Source organism: Macaca nemestrina, chromosome 18 (genome assembly GCF_043159975.1).
Source record: "Macaca nemestrina isolate mMacNem1 chromosome 18, mMacNem.hap1, whole genome shotgun sequence".
In the NCBI taxonomy this organism is placed as follows: domain Eukaryota; kingdom Metazoa; phylum Chordata; class Mammalia; order Primates; family Cercopithecidae; genus Macaca; species Macaca nemestrina.
Genome location: NC_092142.1, coordinates 48,532,130 through 48,556,352, shown reverse-complemented (window position 1 = coordinate 48,556,352; position 24,223 = coordinate 48,532,130). Strand labels below are relative to the sequence as shown.

General features: G+C 50.7%; 1 protein-coding gene across 7 annotated transcripts in view; it reads left to right on the top strand.

Moving 5' to 3' along the window:
* Positions 1–24,223, top strand: part of LOC105492245 (zinc finger protein 423) — a 367,460-nt gene that overhangs the window by 196,228 nt on the left and 147,009 nt on the right. For all 7 annotated transcript variants that reach the window (XM_024796174.2, XM_024796175.2, XM_071084504.1 and 4 more), the window contains one exon: positions 20,589–23,803. In XM_024796174.2, coding sequence (XP_024651942.2) covers positions 20,589–23,803 — 3,215 coding nt within the window. The remainder of the gene's footprint in view (positions 1–20,588; positions 23,804–24,223) is intronic.

The window sequence follows — 24,223 nt, the reverse complement described above, 5'->3', positions numbered from 1 at the left end:
TTTCCCATAAACCCCACATCTCAACGTTTCATACAGCTGATGAGTTAGGCGACCAGATTCTCCTGGCTCTGCCGGACTCTGCCCTGGGGCAAGTCCCTCCCTCAGACCTCAAGGGCCTCAGTATCCTGATGTGTACAGTGCACAATACATCTGTAAAATGGGTCTAGTGAAAGGATTATGTGTGGCTTAAATATATTAAATAAGTAAAACAGCCCAGCACAGTGGCTCACGCCTGCAATTCTGACACTTTGGGAGGCTGAGGCAGGAGGATTGGTTTAGCCCAGGAGTTTGAGATCAGCCTAGCAACATACATAGTGAGACCTCATTTCTACAAAAAAAAAATGAAAAAAATTAGCCAGGCGTGGTGGCACACCTGTAGTCCCAGCTACTTGGGAGGCTGAGGTGGGAGGATCACATGAGCCTAGGAGTTTGAGGCCACAGTGAGCTATGATTGCCTCACCACACTGCAGCTTGGGCAACAGAGTGGGAATCTATTTGAAATTTTAAAACCCAACCCCCACCCCAAACAAGTAAAACATCAAAGACTAATATGATAAGTAAATAGATAATATAGGTTTTAAGAAAGTCTGGCATGTAGGAAGTATCCGGTGAGTGTGACTGATGTTCAGGTCTGTTTATTGAGCAGGGGCACACAATGAGGCACACAGATGAGGGCCTGGTTCCAGTGGGAGGAGGTGGTGGCCACTCAGGCTGAGAAAGCAGGGACAGGCAGGGCGCTGGGGATGGGGTTCCTAGGAAAGGGTCAGCGATGCTGGGAAAGGGTGGAAGACCCACATGCAGGGCTGGGGCAGCCTTCAGCCGTGAGGCTTGACAGCCCAGCCACAAAGTCCACGATGACAATTACTCTAGGGGTGGAAACATGAAAATTAGGGGAAAATTGGGATTTCCTCTGCCATGTCGTAGATTTGGTGAGTTTAGGGGTGAGTGGGGCCTGCAGAGGGGCCGCTTGGCTAGCCCAGTACATCCTCGAAAATGCTCCGGCTCTTCTCTTCCTGGCCCTCCTCAGGCCCTGGGCTCCTTGCAGCGCCCAGCCCACCTCTTCTCTCCTACCTGCCTCTGGCCAGGCATGGTGCTGGGGATACAGCAGCTATGAAGGTGCACCCCGTCCCTGCACTGCCCTGTCTGGAGAGGGAGAGGGACAGACCAAGAGCTGCAGTCACTGCAGTATGGGCCAGGGCAGCAGGACCTGTGCCACATCTAGGGCTGCCCAGCCCAGTTTCTGGTGGTTCATGCATGTTTAACCCAACTACATCTTTATTTTAATGAGCATTACAAAAACATCATACTCATGATTTCCTCAATGTCATGATTTAGGATTACACTTGGGTACCTGGCATTGTTAGTCCTGAGGTCATTGAAAGGACAAGGTTGAGTAATAGTATAGCACACAGACCCTGACGGTGGCCTCTCAGTGACTTGAGTATGGCAAATCCTGACAGGTGCAGAGAGGGGGCTGTGGAGGGGGCTGTGCAGGCTGAAGGACGTGGCTTCCGAGTCTGGTGCCACCATGTGTGGCAGTTGTACCTTAGTCAGTGTGGCAGGGAGGGCCCCTGAACACAGAGCCTGAGGCAAGGGCTTAGTGCAGTGTATGTGGCGAGGAGGCGCTCCCAGGAAGTAGGACGGAGCAGACAGGGCCAGGGAAAGGCCGATTTTGGGGTGCAGTGTTGAGCCTGCTGCTATAGACCGCGGGTCTTGAACCTGCCAAAACCTTCGTGTCTGTGCAGGATGCCCCAGGAATGGTCTTCAGAGGAGCCCACTGGCTCCAGGTCCTTTTAGGTGAAAGTTGTCCCTGGGGGCATCACATCTCCTGCCTTTGGGGTCAAGCTTGAGACAGGGAGACACCTGGAGGTGGGGCCTCAGGCCCTTTTACTCAGACTGTCCCCTCAGCTGCTGAACTCCCAGGGGGCCACTGGCCGCTATGCATGCACCAGGTCCCTGAGTTCCTCTGTCCCTCAGCGTTCCCTTCCATAAAATGGGACCAAGCTCATGACTGTCTCCTGGAGCTGCTGAGGGCACCTGGCACATGGCCAGAGACAGGGAGTGTTTTTGGGGAGTTTCTCCATCCTCCAGGTGCATGGGGTGGGACCCTGAGGCTGGGCCCTGGATGGGATTTGACTGAGAAGCAGGGGATCTGTGATTTGAGGTCAGACAGTGTGTACACCTTGTCTATGGAAGTCTCCAGCCAAAGGAGTGTGTCACCCTGGGAGGTGTCTGGGCTGAGAATATGGACCCAATCCAGACATGCTTTCAGGCCGGGCTCCACGGGAGGCCACCTCCTTGGGAGAATGCTTGTGCCCCTGAGTGGGTGTCACTCCCTCTCTGTCCCTGGGACATGGTGGTTCACAAACTCACATCCCATGGTGGTTAGGAACACAGCCTCTGAGGTCAGTGAACCGGTGTTCAAAGCCCTGCTAGGCCATTTCCACCTGTAAGGCCCTGAGCCTGTCAATTAACCTTTATAAGCCTCAGTTTTCTCATCTATAAAATGGGGCTGGTAATAGGAACACATCAGATTGCTGTAAATATTAAAACGAGACAACTCAATTTTTTTTCTTGGAGACAAAAAATAAAATGAGACAACATGTGGCATGGATCAAACACCCAAGAAATATGTGGTACTTAATAAATGTCATTGATTAGACCTATCTGTCATATGCAATGTATGATATAGAATCCAAAATATAGCCTATTAATTATTCTTCAGTGTCGCCAGTTGGTCTAAGCTTAGAGTTCTAGCTTGGAGGCATTATGGGGTTTTCTCTGATACTGGTTTTTGGGAAAATTACAAGATGAACTTTGTCATCCATTCGCCTGCTTGCCTTTTTTTTTTTTTTTTTTTTTAAGAGAGTCTTGCTCTGTTGTCCAGGCTGGATGTAGTGGTGCAATCTTGGCTCACTGCAACCTCTGCTTCCTGGGTTCAAGTGATCCTCCTGCCTCAGCCTCCCGAGTAGTTGGGGTTACAGGCGTGCACCACCACACCTGGCTAATTTTTATAATTTTAGTAGAGACAGGGTTTCACCATGTTGGCCAGGCTGGTCTTGAACTCCTGACCTCAAGTGATCCACCCACCTCAGCCTCCCAAAGTGTTGGGATTATAGGCGCGAGCCACCGCACGTGGCCTCCGCTTGCCCATTTGCATTGAGAGCTTCCTCTGTCGGCATCTCTGGTAAGAAAGTCACATAAACCAGCTGCATTCAGTCCTCCATCCCAGTATAGATGGTATGGAGGACTGGAAGTTAGAAGACCTTTGACTCGGGTCCCTAGGTAGCCAGGGTGGGGGTTGGAGGAGAGAGGAAGGTGGGACAGACACTTGGAGAGTTGGAGACTTGCCCTGGACGGGATGAACAAAATCCCCACTGGAGTTACCTCGTGCACCCACTTAGCATTCAGCGCTTCAATTGTATGTGCTCTGCAAGGGAAAGACTGCGTGGGTTCGTGGAAGAAAAGTAATTTAGCAGTGTGGGTTCAGGGGCGAAGTGACCGTGAGATGGATGCTGTTCTGGGGCTTTCGACTTCCACCCTCCCCTCCTGTGGGAGCAGACGCTTGTCCAGCATGTTGAGGTCTATGGTGTGTATTTGGGAACACTGTGGCTCTTTCACACAGAGGACATGGCAATTTATTCCAAAAGTGGAGGAAAAGTTGACTAGGTTGGACTCACTGAAGGATGGTGCGCCCATCCCCCTCAGTGCCCCAGCAGGGGTCCTTGTGGGGGGAGTTGATACTTCTGCTGTCCACAGTGACTTGAGTGTTCAGCCCCCACTTGGAAGGGGACCCCATGCTGATTGTGCAAGGGTTTTCTCCTGCAGGGGCACCTGATCTTGGCTGTCGAGAGCCCTGGGTTGTTGGGGCCACTGATCACTGTTTTCCTTGAAATGGGTTCTGCTTATAGGCTAGTAATCATTTAAATCTCAGTCATTTGTAGACCTGGAGTTACAGGAGGTCTAGAAAGAGCCCTGGGCTGGGGAGTCCGGATCCCATTTACTCGTGAGCTAGTTTTTCAGATAGTGTTGGTGGTTGCGGGGCCTGTGGAATGGAGTTCTTGGCTCCTTTGCTTGGTATTTAAGGTCTTGACGATGGGCTCTCATTGCATCTTCTAAGCTGCTTCTCCCATTGATACCCAAGCTTCAGCCATGGCTCCCACCATTCCTTCTTCCGGGAGGCCTTCTCCTCCCATCTCTCTGTATCTGGGGGTCCCAGGCTTTAGTCATTTGCACATCTCTACTGTGATTCTTGCAACACTTGAGTATCACTGATGCTATGATTCACTTAGTATTTTTCTTTGCTGGTTCTTTTTGTGGTTAAACTAATTCATTTACTTCATTCTGCACATGGAAAACCAGTATCATTTACTGTAAGATGACAGTAACCTTAAAAGTAAATAAAAAACAAAACTGAAGACAATTCCATGCTCGTGCTGTTCCAGCCAGGAGTCGCTGTGTTCTGGAAATGCTAAGCATGGGCTCTGCCCTCTCTTGTTGAAATGCTGGAGAGGAGTTAGAGACAGCCTTTCTCCCTGGCCTAATCTGAAGGCTGACAACAGAATGGAAAGGGCGCTAACTTTCTCATTTGTGCATCAGGGTTATTTAAGACCATCTTGGCTGCTCCCTAAAATGATCACAGGTCCTACCAATGGGAGGTAGCCCATGTTTGGAAGAACACAGGTCAGTGGAGCTCCTACTCCTTCTTCAAAGCCCAATTTGAGTGCCCCCGCCTCCCACGATGGCACCTCGTCTGTGCCTTTCCATTCCCAGCCCTCCCGGGCTTGGAACTTCTGGCGCCTAATGGCCTTGGCCAAGGGAAAGCTCCCTACAACCCTGCAGGGACAGCATGAGCTCCTTGTCTGTGCCCCTACCTGGGGCCTGTGCCCTGCGTCCCCCGGGACGTATTGGACTGCCATCTTCGTAGGCCCAGATGAACACCAGGAAAGGAGGAAATGAGGACCTACTCTTAGCCACACGGGAGACCACTCCTGCCACCACCACCTGTGAGATGCTTGGGGAGGTGGGCAGAGCTGGGCCCCAAGTCATGGCTTGGGCTTCGGTGGGCAGTGACCACCACGGCTTGAATGAAGGCTTAGGAGCTGGAGAGGGCGAGGCATGCTCAGTGTACCTCTTTGATGACAGTGGGTGGTCTTGATGGCTTTCTGGAGAACTATGGAGTTATTCCAGGCTCCTTGTACTTAATTGCTGTGGAAGTCAGGGCCCTTACCCTCTCTATGTCTTATATGTTTGATCTGTAAGATGGGGGTTAATGGTGGTAGGAGTCACCGCATAGGATGGAGGTGAGGGTTTAACAAAGTGGAGCTTACGAAGAGCTTGGCACCATGTCTGGCCACAGAAAGGGCTCTGCAGAGGCTACCAGTCTGAAGTTCAAAAAGTGGTTCACTATGACCATGCCCCAGACCCAGAAAGGTGCAGGAGACACAGGGACACCCCAAGCACTCAAATATAAACAGGCAGTGCCCTGAAGTCAGTGAGGATGACAGAGGCAGTCAGGGAAGGCTTCCTGAAGGCAGTGTCTTGAAGGATGGGAATGTGTTAGCCAGGATAGGGCAGGTTTGGCATGCCACAGTGGCAGTACAAGCCTCCAAAAGTGTTGTCCATCTCCCTCCCTGCAAAGGAGAAAGAACATCTGCTTCCTCCAAGTCATCAGATGGGGATGTAGCTCTGGAACTCTACCCAACCCTTTCCCTGGAAGTGGCAAAGGGGATGCCTGAACATCTCTCAGAGGCTCCTGAGCACGCCCAGACCTTAGCTCTAACTTCTGCAGCTAAAATGTGTAGATGGGAAAAATGCTATCCAAACATGCCTAATCCCAATCAAAGGATTATTTTCTTACAGAAAAGCTTCACCTATACTTAATAGTTTTAAATTGTTCCGGGTAGCAATTAGACTTTTAATTTTGCTGTTCCCTCCGGCGGCTGGAGGATGTGTGTGGTTTGCGTTTAATCAGAGTTGAGTCCTTTTTTTTTTTTTTTTTTTGGTGGTTCTCGGGGAGGGAAGGAGATGAGGAACCCGTTCAGGGTTTCCTTCTGGTCCTCCCAAGACTTGTGTGGGGCGTAGAAGTGCTGGGCAGCTCTGAGTTCAGGGTTCTCTGGGCAGCAGGGGACACCTCCAGAGTGGGGAGCCCAAGTCCCCGCCCACCCGCCTGAGGTTTCGCCGCTGCAGCCCTGTCTGGAGAATCCAATGCCGCATTAAATATATGGATTATCCAAAAATTTCTGCAGCAATAGGGTGAGTTATTATTGATTCACAGAGCACGACAAAACATCACTGCATGAATTAGCAAACAGCTGTTTCTAATTTGAGTTTAGAACGGTACACAGAGGAACTTGTTTCTCTGTTCACTCCTTTCATTTATAATGAATTTTAATCACCGCTACAGGTGAGAAAAATGTAGAAACAAGCTTGTATCTTGTGGAAGAAACAAAGGAGAGACAGATGCTAACAGATTTCCAGTCTGTGATAAAAGGGATGTTTTGGTACACTTTACATGTAATTAGAGCACAGCTGTTTCCAGTCCCAGGTCCACGAACACGGCCGAATGTGGGCTCTGCCGATCTCCAAAGGGAGTCAAGAAAAACAGTGATTCAACCCCGAAAGCATTTTGCTTTCTCTCGAGTGGAGCAGAGCGCCCTTTGCGCAGGCCCTTGGCGGTGTTGCTTCGTGAAGCTCACAGAGATGACTTCACAAGGCACCAACTCCTTGTGAAAAGGCGGGCAGGCGATGTCAGCGTGCACAGGAGGCCCACAGCAGGAGGCTGGCAGGAGAACCTTCCAGAGCTCCTGAGTTCCTAGCACCCTTGGGGAGTCCCTTGTAGGGGCAGACTTGGGGGGCTCTTCCTTGCTGGCAGGAGTTGATCACTACGCTCCTCTTTAGCAAGTTTGATCACAGCCAGCTCTCGGGTGAGTTGATGAGCACTGGCTTTTTTTTTTTTTTTTTTTTTTTTTCCCTTTCCTAGTCTGTTTAATTTCTGCAATAAAACTCGAGCTCGATTGCATTTTCAATATCAGTGCTAAGTAAATTTGTCTAAGGGATGGAGCTGCCTGGCAGGCTGTGTGTTCTGCGAGGTCAGAGGCTTCAAGGGGAAAGGTGGACGCGTCCTTGCCCTGCATGTCCAGGAGCCATGTGGGGGCGGGGGAGGGGGTGTGCTGGGAGTCTGAGCCTTGTCCCCCACCCCCTCCACCATGAGCTGAGGGACCCACGTCCAAGCCATGGACGGCTGCCGGTGCCTTAGATTCTCTGTTTGTATAATGAGAGCGTTGGGTTCCACCTTTATAATGAGGGGTCTTGAAACTCCTCTCAGGGCTGATGTCCTGGGATTGTGAACGGCAGGGGCCCTCTGATAATTTTGCCAGGTTGAGTTTGCTTTGCTTGAAAACTATCTTGTGCACGGGTAACTGTAGGTTTAGTTTAGACCCTCTTGGTTATCAATCAGGGCTCAGGGAGATGACACTGTGTCTTATGTCCATTCAAACCATCCCAGCCATTGCCAGTCTCTCCTTGTCCTGTGACCACCTTATGGTGAGCTGGGAGCCGGTAGCCGGTGACTATTTTAGGCATTATAGAACATTTGTCATATATAACGCCTTACAGATATTCACTGATTTCATCTTTAAAACAACTCTATAGCTGGGTCTATATATAGTCATACCCATTTTACAGATGTGAAAACTGAGACAGGTTTCTCCATCTGTAAAACGGAGCAACGGTCATTCACTTGGCTAAGGTCACACACATCGTAAGTCGGGGAGCTGGGAGTCTAAGCCCTGCTGCTGGCTCTCAGCCACCAGACAAACACAGATGGCTTCAGGGCCCGGGACACCCCCTGATGGGGAGGGAAGTCCTGGGGTGCTGGACATGCAGGGAGGTGGGGGGCCCTGCTCCAAGAAGCCCCAGCTGAGCTCCATCTTCCACATGCCAGATACAGAGTCTGTGCTCCCAGGCCTCCTTCAAGAAAAACCAAAAGTGGGCCAGGCGTGGTGGCTCATGACTGTAATCTCAGTGCTTTGGTAGCCTGAGGCAGGAGGATCGCTTGAGGCCAGGAGTTTGAGACCAGCCTGCGTGACACAGAGAGACCCTGTCTGTACAAAAAAAATTTTAAAATTAGCCAGGCATAGTGGCACGCAACCATGGTCCCAGCTACTTGGGAGGCTGAGGCAGGAGGATCGCTTGAGCCCAGGAGATTGGGTCTGCAGTGAGCCATGATTGCATCACTGCACTACAGCCTGGGTGACAGAGGGAGACCCTGTCTCTAAGGATAAAACAAAACAAAACAAAAAACCAAAAAAGTGACTGTGAATTAGGGAACAACAACAACAACAACAACAACAAAAATTGGGAATTCTTGATTTGTAAATGTTGGCAGTTTTACCAAATCACTAATACTGATAACTGGGTGGCCCCCAGACTGTCCAGTGGTAGGATAGCCATGGTAACCTATGACCCACTGCTCAGGGCATCATTTCTCCTTGTCCAGCTGGCTAAGAGCCCTAGGCTGGAAGTTCAAGTCCAGCTCTTCCAGTCACTTTGCGATGTCAGGATATGACCTAACCTCTCTGTTCTTTTTCCTCATTCCTGGGGTGACCACACAACTTACTGTGTAAGCTCAGCTGTTCATGAGGGTGAAAGGGATTCACTAACGGGATGGGATGCTGGGTTCCATCCCTGGGTATGTGGCACCCCACTTACTTGTAATACGGGGATAATAACAGTAACAAAACCACCACGACCACCACCACTGCACAGAGTTGCTCCAGATGTCAAATAAACAATGGGTGTGAGGTACTGTGCAAAATGTTAAATGCCCTATAGATGATGGGATTTATGATGAATGATAATACTGTCAGTTACATTAGGAACCCCTTTATTTTCTTTAGCCAATGTTCATCCAGTGTTTAGCAGTATGTAAACATTAACCACTTTGTAAGGTAGTTGCTTTTAGTTTCCCCATCCTGTGGATGAGGACATATGCACTCAGAGAGGGGCAGTAACTTGCCTGTGGTCTCACAGCTAATGATGGCTGAGCAAGCCAGTGCACGCGCTTACTCATGGCTCTGCTGTCCCTCAGGACTGACGTCTCCCTGCAGTTGACTGAGTTTCTTCAAGCTTAGCAGCCTAAACTAAGTTTTGAGTCCCTGGAAGTTTTGTTAAGGGCTTTGGTGGCAGCTGTTCACTGTCACATGGCATTTCAGCAGCCCCCAGAGCTGGCTGGAGAAGGGCAGGCCTGGCCATTCTCTATCTTTGAGATGTCCAGTGACCTCTGAGTCTTTTTTCTCCCAAACCGAAAGAATGATCCCTACTTTTCCTTGCTGTATTCCTTGGGGATGATGAGATCACATTCGTAAGAAAGTCTCAGCTCCCTGGAGGAGGAATGAGTGAATAGGAGCTGCTATTATTTTTGCTAATAGCATAATTCTAACTCAAGATTTCAGGCAGAGCCATGTCAGATTCTGGTCACCTTTGTGGGGCTCCTTGGCCTACCTCTGAGGAAAGAACCCCTGACAGCCTCATCCCTTTCCTTTCCCAGGGTGGGCTTTTGATGTCCCAGGGGTCAAACTTAACCCTTTACACTTCTCCTATCCCTTTAGGAAAGTCAGATATCTAGATGCAGTACTGATGCTACCATTAAAGGGATTCTCTCTCTCTCTCTCTCTCTCTCTCTCTCTCTCTCTGTCTCTCTCTCTGTGTGTGTATGTATTACTTCAAAGCAGTAAAGGGTTGCTTTAGTGTTTAATGTTTAAACAGTGATTAATTGACACAGAGACTGGGCAGATAAGAGCATAGAAACTTAAGAATGCTGGGTACCTCTACACCCTTTGGAAAACTGGGTATTTAGAGCAGCCTCCCTAAATATGTGCTGAATTAAAAAACCACCCAAACTAGGAGATAGTAGACAGCTGGGATACCTACCACCTGAGACTTATTCTGTACCCAGGACAGGCATAGACATCATTAATTGATAACAGACTCTAAGAGCTACAAAGCCTCTTAAAGACCTGTTCATCAGATTCTCTCTATCAAGAGTTGGGGAAATGAAAGCACAAAGAGGGGATATGCTTGCCCATGGTTACACAGTTCTGGAATCTGAACCTGGTCCAGTAGTAATCTCATCCACTATGGGTTGTGGCACCACCCTCTGGGCTTGAGGTTCTGCCCCCTTAATCATCCCTTTTTTCCCCATGAAAGGTAGCATGTACTTCCATCTGAGTAGTTTTATTAACCTGTTTCCTGCTTGTGAAGTTTTGGGTGTCCAACAGACTTCTTTCATCTTGTACTCTCTCTGTCCTTTTTGGTTCAAGCTGGCAGTGTTTCTGCCAGTATAAACTTTTCAAGAACCTTGTGAGTCTCTGGTGTATGTCATGGGTATTTTCTCCGTTATTCAAGATGGTCCTCCACAGATATTTCCTGGATAATCCCTTCTCTACTTTTGTCTTTTGCTGAGATCGCTCCAGAGCAATGCCCCCAAATTTCCTAGATGCTCTCTAATTTGATCTAGGAGATCTGCAAGTCACACCCTTAATCTCGTCAAAGAGCCTTTGGCGTGACTCAATACTCAATACCCTGGTATTTTGATTTTTCTGAGATATTAGCAATATGTGCAGTCCTACCTTCAGCTTTTTCTCCAGAGCATACTTTCTTGTAAGTAAATCTGTTAGAGTATTTCTGCAATCTGAGAATTTGCAAAATCATTAATTTCTGGTTCATTTTTAACAGTTTGTTTTTGAGACAGAGTCTTGCTCTGTCACCCAGGCTGGAGTGCAATGGCATGATCTCAGCTCACCGCAACCTCCGCCTTCTGAATTCAAGCGATTCTCCTGCCTCAGCCTCCTGAGTAGCTGGGATTACAGGCATGTGCCACCATGCCCAGCTAATTTTTGTATTTTTAGTATAGACGAGGTTTCTCCATATTGGTCAGGCTGGTCTTGAACTCCCGACCTCATGTGATCCACCCACCTCAGCCTCCCAAAGTGCTGGGATTACAGGCGTGAGCGCTGCGCCCCACCTGTTTAACAGTTCTTTTCTTAATCTTTTTTCTTTTTAGCAGCAAGAAGAAACCAGCCCATACCTTCCACATTTTGCTTGGAAATCTACTTAGCTAAGTATCCAAGTTTATCCATGAAAGTTCTTTTTCCCACATAACTGTGAGTCATAATTTCACTTAGCTTTCTGCCACCAAATATCAAGGATCCCCTTTCCTTCAGTTTCCAATAACATATTTTTGATTTCCTGATAAGCTGTCACTATCAGTGCCTTTGTTAATATCCATATTTCTCTTAATAGTTTGTTCATGATGATTTAGATATTTCCTAAGGTGATTTAGGTTTTCTCTAATGGGTTCCTTATTTTCTTCTGAGTCTTTATTAACAGAGTCATTAATATCCACGTTTCCATTAATCTGTTCAAGGCTACCTAGGCTTTAAAATAAATCATACTCCTCAAAATTCTTCTACCCTCTGATCGCTGCCCAATTCCAGAGCCACTTCCGTGATTTTAGGTATTTGTTCTTGTAGCACCCCACTCCTGGTACCAAAATCTGTATTAGTTTGCTATTACTGCTGTAACAAATTACCATAAACAGTGACTTAAAATGACAAACAAAAAAAATAATATCTTACAGTTCTGTAGGTCAGAAGTCTGACCCAGATATCACTGGGTTAAAATTAAGGTGTTGGCAGGGCTGCATTCCTTTCTGGATGCTCTTAGGGAAAAATCCATTTCCTTGCCTTTCTAATTCTTAGAGGCTGCTCACATTTCTTGGCTTATGGCCTCCTTACATCTTTAATACTGGTAATTGCTGGTTGGGTCCTTCTCATATTGCATCACTTCAACCTCCTCTTCTGCCTCCCTCCTGCACATTTAAGGACCCTCGTGATTACAATGGACCCATGTGGATAATCCAGGATAATCTCTTTATTTTAAGGTCAGCTGATTGTCAACCTTAATTCCATTTTACCATGTAACGTAACATATTTATATGTTCTGGGAGTTAAGACTTGGACATCTTTGGGGTAATTATTATTCTGCCTACCACAACCTCCAGGTTTGCTTCTGCACAGGCTATTTAAGCAGCAGGCTGCTCTACCTGCCATCCAGTGAGGAAAGAGGCCGGCAGCATTCATTAGTGCTTGGCATCAGACCCAGCCTAGCCTGGTCATCCACCACTGACTTTGCCTCAATGGCTGGTGGGGTTGTAAAGCTTAAGACCTGTACCTGGTTCAAGTCATGGGGCCTGGTACTGTGCTTGTGCATGGTGGACCTCAAGAAAGAGGGAGCAGGTCCAGCAGGGATATGGGCCCTGGATTGGCTCTAGGGTTTGGTGAAGCAGTGTAGCCTGGTGGTTAGTAAGTGGGTGGGGGCATCTGCCACTTGCAATCTCTGTGTGCTCAGAAGTTACTCTCCTTCTTGGAGTGTCACTTTGCATAGTTATAAAAAGGGGTTGTTAATAGTACCTACCTCATAGAGAATGTGTGAGAATCACTTGAGAAAAAGCTGGCAAAGGACCTGGCACATAGAAAATGTGCCATACAGCTGGACGTGGTGGCTCACGCCTGTAATCCCAGCACTTTGGGAGGCCGAGGCGGGTGGATCACAAGGTCAGGAGTTCAAGACCAGCCTGACCAAGATGGTGAAACCCCGTCTCTACTAAAAATACAAATGTTAGCCAGGCGTGGTGGTGGGCATCTGTAATTCCAGCTACTCAGGAGTCCTACTGAGGCAGAGAATTGCTTGAATCCGGGAGGCACAGGTTGCAGGAAGCCAAGATCGCATCACTGCACTCCAGCCTGGGTGACAGAGCGAGACTCTGTCTCAAAGAAACAAACAAAAAAAAAAAAAGAAGAAGAAGAAAATGTGCCATAAACAGTAACCACTAGATCTGCCTGTGACTTGTCATGTTGCCTCAGTTTCTCCATCAGTGAAATAAGATGGGGGAGAAGCTATGCACTCTCTCTTGTCCTCAATACACCGATACTAGTTTTACAGGCAGGGATGTAATTGAGTTGAGGAGTATTCTGGGATAGATGACTAGTTCTGGCATCAAGTGTGTGCAGATACCCCTGGTTTCCCAAGAAGTGATCAGGAATATGCCCAGATGCCCCTTGAGCTCAACTCAGATCATTTCATGTCTGGAAGGCCACCCGCTTAGGCTCTGGCTACCTCTGCGGGAACCACAATCTGCCTGTGCCCTGAAGCATATTCAGGTCTTGGAGCTCTTGCTACCCCAGGCTCTAGGAAACACTGACTGGCTCTCCCTCGGTTGTCCGGGCTGCTTTGTGTCCACTTTGGGCAACCCTCACCATCGGCTGGGGTCACAGCTGACCTCTGGTTGGAGATCTCTCTCTAGACTCCAACATAGTTCTACAGTATATTAGTTCATTCTCATGCTGCTGTGAAGAAATACCCAAGACTGGGTAATTTATGAAGGAAAGAGGATTAATTGACTCACAGTTGTGCATGACTGGGAAGGCCTCAGGAAGCTTACAATCATGGTGGAAGGGGAAACAACATGTCCTTCTTCACATGGTGGCAGGAAGGAGAAGAATGAGAGCTGAGAAAAGGGGGAAATCCCTTAATGCAACCATCAGATCTCATGAGAACTTACTATCACTAGAATAGCATGGGGGAAACCGCCCCCATGAATCCGTTACCTCCCACCAACTCCCTCCCACCATGCATGGGGTTTATGGGAACTACAATTCAAGATGAGATTTGGGTGAGGATACAGCCAAACCACATCATACGGTATCTCTCAGGGCCTCTTGTCTCTGTGTGACCAACAGGATTTTGGGAACAACAAAGCCTCATCTCTCAAAGAGAATGGACACCTCCTTTTTTGGAAGAGGAAACCTGAAAAGCATCTAGCATTGGGAGTCAGGAGACTCCTTTTTCCAGTTTGCTCAGGGGCCTTTGACTATTCCATTCCCACATGTCTCTGCTCATGGCAGACATCATCAATTGATTGTAGCACTCATTTCTTTGGACCTTAGAGAAGGCCTCAGATTCCTTCTGAACACAGGATTCTAGGCAACCACTACCAATTAGCTAGGCTTATAAGTTTTCTTCTCTTTTCTGGACCTCAGCTTTTCCATCTGTATCATGTGGGATTTGGTAGTTGGTTCCTGAGTCTAGGGTCCCATTCCTCTGAGCTTAGGGAAGGGCCACAGTGATTCCCATTCCTGGAGCTCTGGATAGGGGCAGCAGAGAGGCTCTGCTTGGTGTGTTATAAAGCTTTGTCCTGTTGGGAACTGGTCTCCTTGGCAATTTTCATTTTTCTAAAGAAACAGGTGAGTGGCAAGGAGTCTTTTTGGGGGCTTTGTGAAGCACTGTAAGGCCTTTTTTTGTGTATCATGAAGACAGTGTTGATGGTTGGAGTATTGTATAAGGTGAACTTTATATTTGTCTGGCAGGGGCTGTAGAGAGGATGAATTCCAGCCTCCCATGAGCCAGCAGAGGCAATGGAGGCCCGACCTCCTGATGTACTATCTGCCTGTTGCCCCAGCATGTCTCCCACTGGTGCCTTTCTTGCTCTACTTGGTCTCTCCTTTGCATGGTTTGGGATGTCCATGTGACAGGACCAAGGTGGGATGCACCCAGGTGGCCCTGCAGCATCCAGCACAGTCCTGGGCACAAGAGGCCCTGCAGACTGGGATGGAAACCTCATTCCAATGGCTGGATGAGCTCTTGTTCCCTCTGTAGGCTCATGTTTGTTTGTTTTTTCTTTTTTAAGAGTCAGAGTTTTACTCTTGTCACCCAGGCTAGAGTGGCGTGATCATAACTCACTGCGGCCTCGAACTCATGGGCTCAGGTGATCCTCCTGCCTCGGCCTCCCAAGTAACTGGGGTTGCACATACACACCACCAAGCCTGTGTAATTAAATTTTTTTCTTTTCTTTTCTTTCTTTTTTTTCTTTTTTTAGAGTCAGGGTCTTGCTATATTGCTCAGGCTGGTCTCAAACTCCTGACCTCAAACGATCCTCCCAGCTCAGCTACCCAATGTTCAGGGATTATAGGCATGAACCACCGTACCCAGCTGGATGATCATTTTTATTCACACAGATGGAACTGCCCAGCTCAGGAATGTTCTAGTCACCTGGAACTTCCTGGGCTCAGCTGTCTTCCCCCATAACTCAATGCAGAGAGTCCCCCTAGTGTTCTTTTTAGGGTCTCTTGCATAGCTTCGATGACAGTTCACTTCCTCCTCCATCTGTGCCCCCCATTGCAGGAAGGTTCCCCTTTCAGCCCACTCCTTTGAGTCTGTGGGTCACTCTCCTGTCTAGGCCTGAGCACCTTCTCCAGCAGCCCTGACTTTGATTCTTTGTGACAGAGGAGCTGTGAGCTGTGGTTCCCAGCCATTCTGGGTGGCCGCTTGCACTGCTCTGCCTAGGTGAGGTGTGTCCGAGGCAGTTTTACACACTATAGCATCAGCCTGCTGAATTCATGTCCTGCTCCGTGCTGGTCACCAAGTGTGACAACATGAACTTGGGAATCACCTGGCTCTTTCTGCTGCTGATGTGTTCTGAAGCCCAGTTGATGTTCTTTTTTCTACTTAATTGAATTTTTATTAAAAATTCTCTCCTCTTTTTTGCTTGTTTTCTTTCTCTTCCTGCAGCAGACAGCAAAAACCTCATATAACCCTTTTCCTATTTGTCCTTTTTGCAGTATTAGTCACTTTTAAATGACTTTAATCTCCATCTTGCGTGTGTGTGTGTGTGTGTGTGTGTGTGTGTGTGTGTGTCTGTTAAACTCATTTTTGTTATGGTTCTTTGATTGCATTTACTCTGGGGGGTGGGGAGAAGCGTGGGTCTGGCATTAGTCATTGTACTTCCCACTTGATTTTCTCATGCTTCTCCTCCCAAAGCGGGTAATGAGGGGTTGGGGGTGTAGTGAAGCCTTGTGGGTGAAAACACTGACTGAACAGGACTCACGGGGGTTCGCATCCTGACTTTGCTGCCTGCCGGGTATGTGGAACTGGACAAGTCACTCAGCCTCTCTGTGCCCTGGTTTTCTCATTTGTAAATGGAAATTATAACAGTACCTAACTCAGCCTATTGAGAGGATTGAATGAGTGAGTACACATAAACTCTTAGAAGAATGCCTGGCACACAGCAAAATCAATGCAAGTATTTACTTGAAAATAAAAATGTAGCGGCTGAACAGGACTTTCCTTGAACCCACCTTCTCCCTGAGTTCTGGAATGTTCATGTTGGAAAGGACTCTGGGATTGCCTTGGTCACAGTTGCAGGTGTGTGTGTGGTGTCCAGCATCCAGCATGAGGAAAGTGTCGTTGCTTTAAGAGAAGAGAACCTCAGGCCATGCGCGGTGGCTCACGCCTGTAATCCCAGCACTTTGGGAGGCTGGGGCAGGTGGATCACTTGAGGTCAGGAGTTTGAGACCAACCTGGCCAACATGGTGAAACCCCGTCTCTACTAAAAATACAAAAATTAACCGTGCATGGTGGCGTGTGCCTGTAATCCCAGCTACTCTAGAGGATGAGGAAGGAGAATTGCTTGAACCCAGGAGGTGGAGGTTGTAGTGAGCCAAGATCACGCCACTGCACTTCAGCCTGGGCCACAGGGCGAGACTCCATCCCTCCTACCAAAACAAACAAACAAAAAAATAGAAAAAATAACCTTTTTCTCTGCTGATGCCCCTATAGATACATCCCGAGCTTTGGCCCCAGCTTATCTCTCTAGCGTGATTCTAGAGCGCTGAGCTAAGCGCCCCCAAAGCAAAATGCATTTGGAGGGGGTGGGATGGCAGCAGATGAGGTTGAATGTTCTTTGAATAAGAGACTTTAAACAGGGCAATCTGAGTTTGGGACTTTATATGTCAACATGCCCATTTTCCCTGATTGGGCCTTTTCAATTTAAGGAGCCTTATTTTCATTTCAATTCAGATGATTATAATCTCAGCAGTGGCTCAGTTTGTTGCTCCCAGAATAATATGCTTTGCTTTAGTTTCGAAACTTGTTTGCAGAAAAATAAAGCCAAGCAGCCAGCCTGCAATGACACTTGGGTACTCTGGCGCCGGGCAGGTTAGGATTCTCCTTTCCAAAGCCTACTGGGTGAATGACTGATGGGCCTGGGGACCAGGTTCTGTACTCCTACAAGATACAGTTTGGCCAGACACTAGTGGGGCATCTGGCTTGGTACTGGTGGCCAGTTCCTCACCTCCCTGAACCCCACTTCCTCGTCTCAGAAATGGGAACGTTATTACAGACAGCCAGATGTGGTTGTTGTGAGGATGAATAGAAATTAATTGCGATAATAGACGTACTTAGCACAGTGCTGGCACGTGGGACGTTCTCAATAAATGGAGCTGTTAATATTGTTAGCACTTGTGGTACTAATTAGTACTAATTCTTATTATTGGCAAAATAGTGCTTCTGTTTAACAACTTTATTGAAGTATAATTTGCATACCATAAAACTCACTTGTTTGAAGTGAGCAACTCAGCCGGTCTTTGGTAAGTTTACAGAGCTTTGCAGTCTTCACTCACAGTCTAGTTTTAGACCATTTCCATCATGTCAGAAGGATCCCTGTCACCTGTGCAGCCACTCACTGCTCCCACCTCCAGCCTCAGACAGCTGCTAACCTGCCTTCTGTCTAAGATGCGCCTTATTCTGGACATTTCATATCAGTGACGTAATAGTGCTTATTCCCATTAATTTTTCTCGTCCACTCCTCCCAGTGGTTCCCTTTTTTCAGATGCATAAAGTGAGTGGTTAAGAGGAATACTGAGGGCATGGATGAATTCACAGAGGAGCGAGAGGGCTCTGGCTCTGAGTGAGTGTCCTCTGGTCCTCAGGTGGTTCGAAAGGTTTAGGAGCAAATGAACCCTGGCAGAAATATCTGTTCAGGCTTGTCCTTGGGACAAGAGTGATAGTGGTTTCACCTGCCCAGTTGTTGAGAATTCTCCACACATCAGTTGCTGGGTGGGCTCCAGTGAGCTCGTGGGTCTCTCTGAGCCCTGATGAGCCCCTTCCAGAAATGCAAATCATGGACCAGCCCCAGTCCTCCTCATGAGGCAGGCTCCAAGGAGATCAAGGTCTGAGGACCCTGAAGTCTTTACACGTGAGCCCTCTCCCCTTCTGACCCACGCAGGAGTGGTCTTACTTGACTGTTTGACCCCCAGAAGCTGGTCCAGGCCCACGTCATGATTGAGGGGACTGAATGTGGACAGTCCTGGCATCAGTCTCTGGCACTGTCATTTCCTGGAGCAAGTCTCTGAGACTGTGCCTCGGTTTCCTCGTCTGTCCAGTGGGAGTGGCCCTGGCCACTCATTTGCAGTTGCGAGAAAGCACTTAGCAGAGTGCTGGGCACACGGGAAGGACTCAGTGGCAGCTTGAGTGAGTCTGAGCAAAGACATCAAAATAATAAGAAGCCAGTCCAACCTGGCCTGGAGTGGGGGCCAAGCAGGTCCCCTGGCCCCAGCTATCTCCTCTCTGGGGTCCCTTTTGTCTGTGCCCCACAGAGCCCAGCTGGCAAGAGCTGGGAATTGGCAGGCAGGGGCTGAGGCGCCTCCCACTGCATGTCATCTGGGGAACTGGCCGTGACTGCTGCGTCCTTCCCGTCTGCCGAACCCGTCATGTGAGGCCCCCAGGGGAGAAGGTGCTGGTGCTCTGGGAGGGCGTTCCGGGAGGCCCCTTGAGCTGGGCTGGGGAGCCAGGCTTCAGAGGTGGGTTGGCTGCCGGGAGCCTTGGAGCCAGGAGCTTTGGAGAACTGCAAGCTTCAGAGAGCTGCATGCATCAGGGTTGAGCTGTGCCAATGGTGCCAGGGGGGTCAGGTGGATCTTCACACGGTCAGCGCTGTGGGGGGTAGGGGGTGGGAGCGGGGCCTAGGACCAGGCTCAGCCCCAGCTGTGAGGAACTCCTCAAGACCCTCCAGTCAGCCCTTGTTGTCTCTTTAAGTCTTGGGATCGGCCTGGGACAGCAGAGGCAGCTTGTGTGGAGAGCCTTGTAGGGAAATCACAGGTCCGTGGTGTGTGTGTGTGTCTGTGTGTGTGTGTGCACGTGCACACGCGTCTGCAGGTGAATGTGTGTACATGAGCGTGTGCATGTATATTTAAGTTTGTGAGTGATAGTGTAGTGTGTGGGAGTGATGGTGCGAATGAATGTGTGTGATGGTGGGTGTTGTGTGTGTATGTAGGTGGGCGTGTGTGTACGCGCATGTGTGTGCCAGTGTTCACCCGTGCTGGGAGCATGGTGCGCCTGCCCCATCCCTTTCTGAAGGTCTGGGCTGCCTCTGGGCCAAGGTTACGTCTGGGTTACGTCTGTGAGGCTCTTCTGAAGACTCAGCCGGGCTGGCTGGCGGCTGGAGAGGCGGGGGCAGTGGTTTATTTCCTCGGGGTTACAAGAGCAAGGTCAGCGCAGCCGAATCTGAGCTTTTGTTTGTCTCTCCCCTGCCCGCAACAGCCTGTGGTCTGTTTCATTCATTATTAAGTTTTAAATCCAGCCGAAGAGAAACTTGAGCCTTGGAACTCACTCCCTGCCCGGGCTGGCTCTGCTCGGCCCCCGTCAGGGAATGTCTCTGGCTTTATTCACTGTGTCCTGTGTGCCTTTGTTTTCCCAGAAACGGTCTACCCTTAGGTTTGTTTAGTTTTCCTCTGAGGCTGGGCGGGCCAGCAAATGAGGAGGTTGCGGGGGCTGTCCCCAGGGAGGGTGGGACGCGCCGGAGTCTGTGCAAGGATTGCCTCTTCCTTGCCTTTGCAGTGGAGTTAAGGGTCTGCCTGGGTCTGAGCTCTGTGGTCGTCCACGTCCTCATTCTTCCTCCACTCACTCACCATCTCTCCATTTCTCTTGGTCGTGGGTGGGATTGGGGCAAATCCAGGGGTGCAGTGGAAACAAAGAAAACAAGGGTCTCAGGATGGCCTGCGCCGGGAAACCCACAGATGCCTCTTCAGTGCCCTAGGCTCACTTCCCGCCTGAGCACTGGAATCTGCTGTCTCAGGCCCTGTGATTTCACACCTCCTATGTCTTGTCTACTACCTGAAGCAGCAGCTTCCAGCTTCATCAGTCCACCCATCCCCAGAGAATGGTGCATGCTATGGCCAATCTGATAAGGGAATCTTTGTTGTTGTTGCAAAATTTTGTCTGTGTTCATAAGGACCAGTGGGATTTCCTTCCCTCCGGGATTAGGGATTTGAGGGGAGTTGACTCCCAGGTGTGGATCAAGTGACAGGACTTGTCCTCCTTTTGGCCTATAGGACTGATGGTCTGTGAGTTTGTTTTCAGTGACTTTGTCCAGGCTGCCCCGCCTTTCCCTATCAGGAAAGTGGCCGAGAGCCTCCCCTCTGATGGGGGGTACCACGTCCTGCCAGGTCCAGGCAAGTGTTGTTAAGGGAAAAGGCGCTCCCCCTTCGTTATCTGCCGCCCCTCTGGCATGCCCTCTGCAGACAGGAAGGCCCTGGTGTCCACTTGCTTCCGGCCCCTGCCCCTCCCCACAGCCCCCCGCAGCCGTTGGCCAGCTGCACAGCCTCAGCCCGTGCGCTGTCGAGAAGCTGGCTCTGTCCTTGTTTCTCGGCAGCCCTGGGAATTGCCTCTAATATCCTCTCTGCCTTCCCCTGCAGATGGTGATGACGACCCACAACTCTCCTGGGTGGCCTCGTCTCCCTCCAGCAAGGATGTTGCGTCACCCACGCAGATGATCGGAGATGGTTGTGACCTCGGCCTCGGTGAGGAGGAAGGGGGCACAGGCCTGCCGTACCCTTGCCAGTTCTGCGACAAGTCCTTCATCCGCCTGAGCTACTTGAAGAGGCACGAGCAGATCCACAGCGACAAGCTGCCGTTCAAGTGTACCTACTGCAGCCGCCTCTTCAAGCACAAGAGGAGCCGCGACCGGCACATCAAGCTGCATACGGGCGACAAGAAGTACCACTGCCACGAGTGCGAGGCAGCCTTCTCCCGCAGCGACCACCTCAAGATCCACCTGAAGACCCACAGCTCCAGCAAGCCCTTCAAGTGCACTGTGTGCAAGCGTGGCTTCTCCTCCACCAGCTCGCTGCAGAGCCACATGCAGGCCCACAAAAAGAACAAGGAGCATCTGGCCAAGTCAGAGAAGGAAGCCAAGAAGGACGACTTCATGTGCGACTACTGCGAGGACACCTTCAGCCAGACGGAGGAGCTGGAGAAGCACGTGCTCACCCGCCACCCACAGCTGTCCGAGAAGGCGGACCTGCAGTGTATCCACTGCCCCGAGGTCTTCGTCGACGAGAACACGCTGCTCACCCATATCCACCAAGCCCACGCCAACCAGAAACACAAGTGCCCCATGTGCCCTGAGCAGTTCTCCTCGGTGGAAGGTGTCTACTGCCACCTGGACAGCCACCGGCAGCCCGACTCCAGCAACCACAGCGTCAGTCCCGACCCCGTACTGGGCAGTGTGGCCTCCATGAGTAGCGCCACGCCTGACTCCAGCGCCTCTGTGGAACGCGGCTCCACACCGGACTCCACCTTGAAGCCGCTGCGGGGGCAGAAGAAGATGCGGGATGACGGGCAGGGCTGGACCAAGGTGGTCTATAGCTGCCCCTATTGTTCCAAGCGGGACTTTAACAGCCTGGCCGTGCTGGAGATCCACCTGAAGACCATCCACGCAGACAAGCCCCAGCAGAGCCACACATGTCAGATCTGCCTGGACTCCATGCCCACCCTCTATAACCTCAACGAGCACGTTCGCAAGCTGCACAAGAACCATGCCTACCCCATGATGCAGTTTGGCAACATCTCCGCCTTCCACTGCAACTACTGCCCCGAGATGTTCGCCGACATCAATAGCCTGCAGGAGCACATCCGTGTCTCCCACTGCGGCCCCAATACCAACCCCTCCGACGGCAATAACGCCTTCTTCTGCAACCAGTGCTCCATGGGTTTCCTCACTGAGTCCTCCCTCACCGAGCACATCCAGCAGGCCCACTGCAGTGTGGGCAGTGCCAAACTAGAGTCTCCGGTGGTGCAGCCCACACAGTCCTTCATGGAGGTCTATTCCTGCCCCTACTGCACCAACTCCCCCATCTTTGGCTCCATCCTGAAGCTCACCAAGCACATCAAGGAGAACCACAAGAACATTCCACTGGCCCACAGCAAGAAGTCCAAGGCTGAGCAGAGCCCAGTCTCATCCGACGTGGAAGTGTCTTCCCCGAAGCGGCAGCGGCTCTCAGCAAGCGCCAACTCCATCTCCAATGGCGAGTATCCTTGCAATCAGTGCGACCTCAAGTTCTCCAACTTTGAGAGCTTCCAGACCCACCTGAAGCTGCACCTGGAGCTGCTGCTGCGGAAGCAGGCGTGCCCCCAGTGCAAAGAGGACTTTGACTCCCAGGAGTCCCTCCTGCAGCACCTGACGGTGCATTATATGACCACGTCGACCCACTATGTGTGCGAGAGCTGCGACAAGCAATTTTCCTCGGTGGATGACCTGCAGAAGCACCTGCTGGACATGCACACCTTCGTGCTGTATCACTGTACCCTGTGTCAGGAGGTCTTCGACTCCAAGGTGTCTATCCAGGTGCACTTGGCAGTGAAGCACAGCAATGAGAAGAAGATGTACCGCTGCACGGCCTGCAACTGGGACTTCCGCAAGGAGGCTGACCTGCAGGTGCACGTCAAACACAGCCACCTGGGCAACCCAGCCAAGGCTCACAAGTGCATCTTCTGTGGGGAGACCTTCAGCACCGAGGTGGAGCTGCAGTGCCATATCACCACACACAGCAAGAAGTATAACTGCAAATTCTGCAGCAAGGCCTTCCACGCCATCATCCTGCTGGAGAAGCACCTGCGGGAGAAGCACTGTGTGTTTGATGCTGCAACTGAGAACGGCACGGCCAACGGGGTGCCCCCCACGGCCACCAAGAAAGCTGAGCCTGCTGACCTACAGGGCATGCTGCTTAAGAACCCTGAGGCGCCTAACAGCCACGAGGCCAGCGAGGATGACGTGGACGCATCGGAGCCCATGTACGGCTGCGACATCTGTGGGGCAGCCTACACCATGGAGGTGCTGCTGCAGAACCACCGGCTGCGGGACCACAACATCCGGCCGGGCGAGGATGATGGCTCACGCAAGAAGGCTGAGTTTATCAAGGGCAGCCACAAATGCAACGTTTGCTCACGGACTTTCTTCTCGGAGAACGGGCTACGGGAGCACCTGCAGACGCACCGGGGCCCTGCCAAGCACTACATGTGTCCCATCTGTGGTGAGCGTTTCCCTTCGCTGCTGACGCTCACTGAGCACAAGGTGACCCACAGCAAGAGCCTGGACACGGGCACCTGTCGCATCTGCAAGATGCCCCTGCAGAGCGAGGAGGAGTTTATTGAGCACTGCCAGATGCACCCCGACCTGCGCAACTCGCTCACGGGCTTCCGCTGTGTGGTCTGCATGCAGACAGTCACCTCCACGCTCGAGCTCAAGATCCACGGCACCTTCCATATGCAGAAGCTGGCAGGCAGCTCGGCGGCATCCTCCCCGAATGGCCAGGGACTGCAGAAGCTCTACAAGTGCGCCCTGTGCCTCAAGGAGTTCCGCAGCAAGCAGGACCTGGTGAAGCTCGACGTCAATGGGCTGCCCTATGGCCTCTGCGCCGGCTGCATGGCCCGCAGCGCCAATGGACAGGTGGGTGGCCTGGTCCCGCCCGAGCCCGCCGACCGGCCCTGTGCCGGCCTCCGCTGCCCCGAGTGCAGTGTCAAGTTCGAGAGTGCCGAAGACCTGGAGAGCCACATGCAGGTGGACCACCGTGACCTCACGCCGGAGACCAGTGGGCCCCGGAAAGCCACCCAGACGTCGCCAGTGCCCCGGGTAAGTGCAGCCCACCTCATCCTGCTCCCTGCTCCTCTCCTTGGGGCTCCTCTGGTCCCCACAGGAGCCACGTACCCTGAGTGCCGTGTTTCCGAGAAGCGGCACTATCATGCAGTGGGCGAGACACAACTGCTGTGCTGTAGACTCCTTGAGTTTAAACCTCAGCATTGCCATTGCTTTTCCAACCACGTGATGGGCTCATGTTATTTATCTCTCTGGGCCTCATTTGTCAAGTGCTAATCTGTAAAATGGGAGTAATAATTGTCCCAGCCTCACAGAATTGTTGTGAGAGGCTGATGACATCATGCAGGTAACGTGCCTGGCATAGTGGCTGATGCACAGTGAGGGCATTATGGGTGGTGGCTGGTGTCTTTGTTGATGAGCTGGGGTAGACATACTCATTTGTTTATTGGGTCTCCT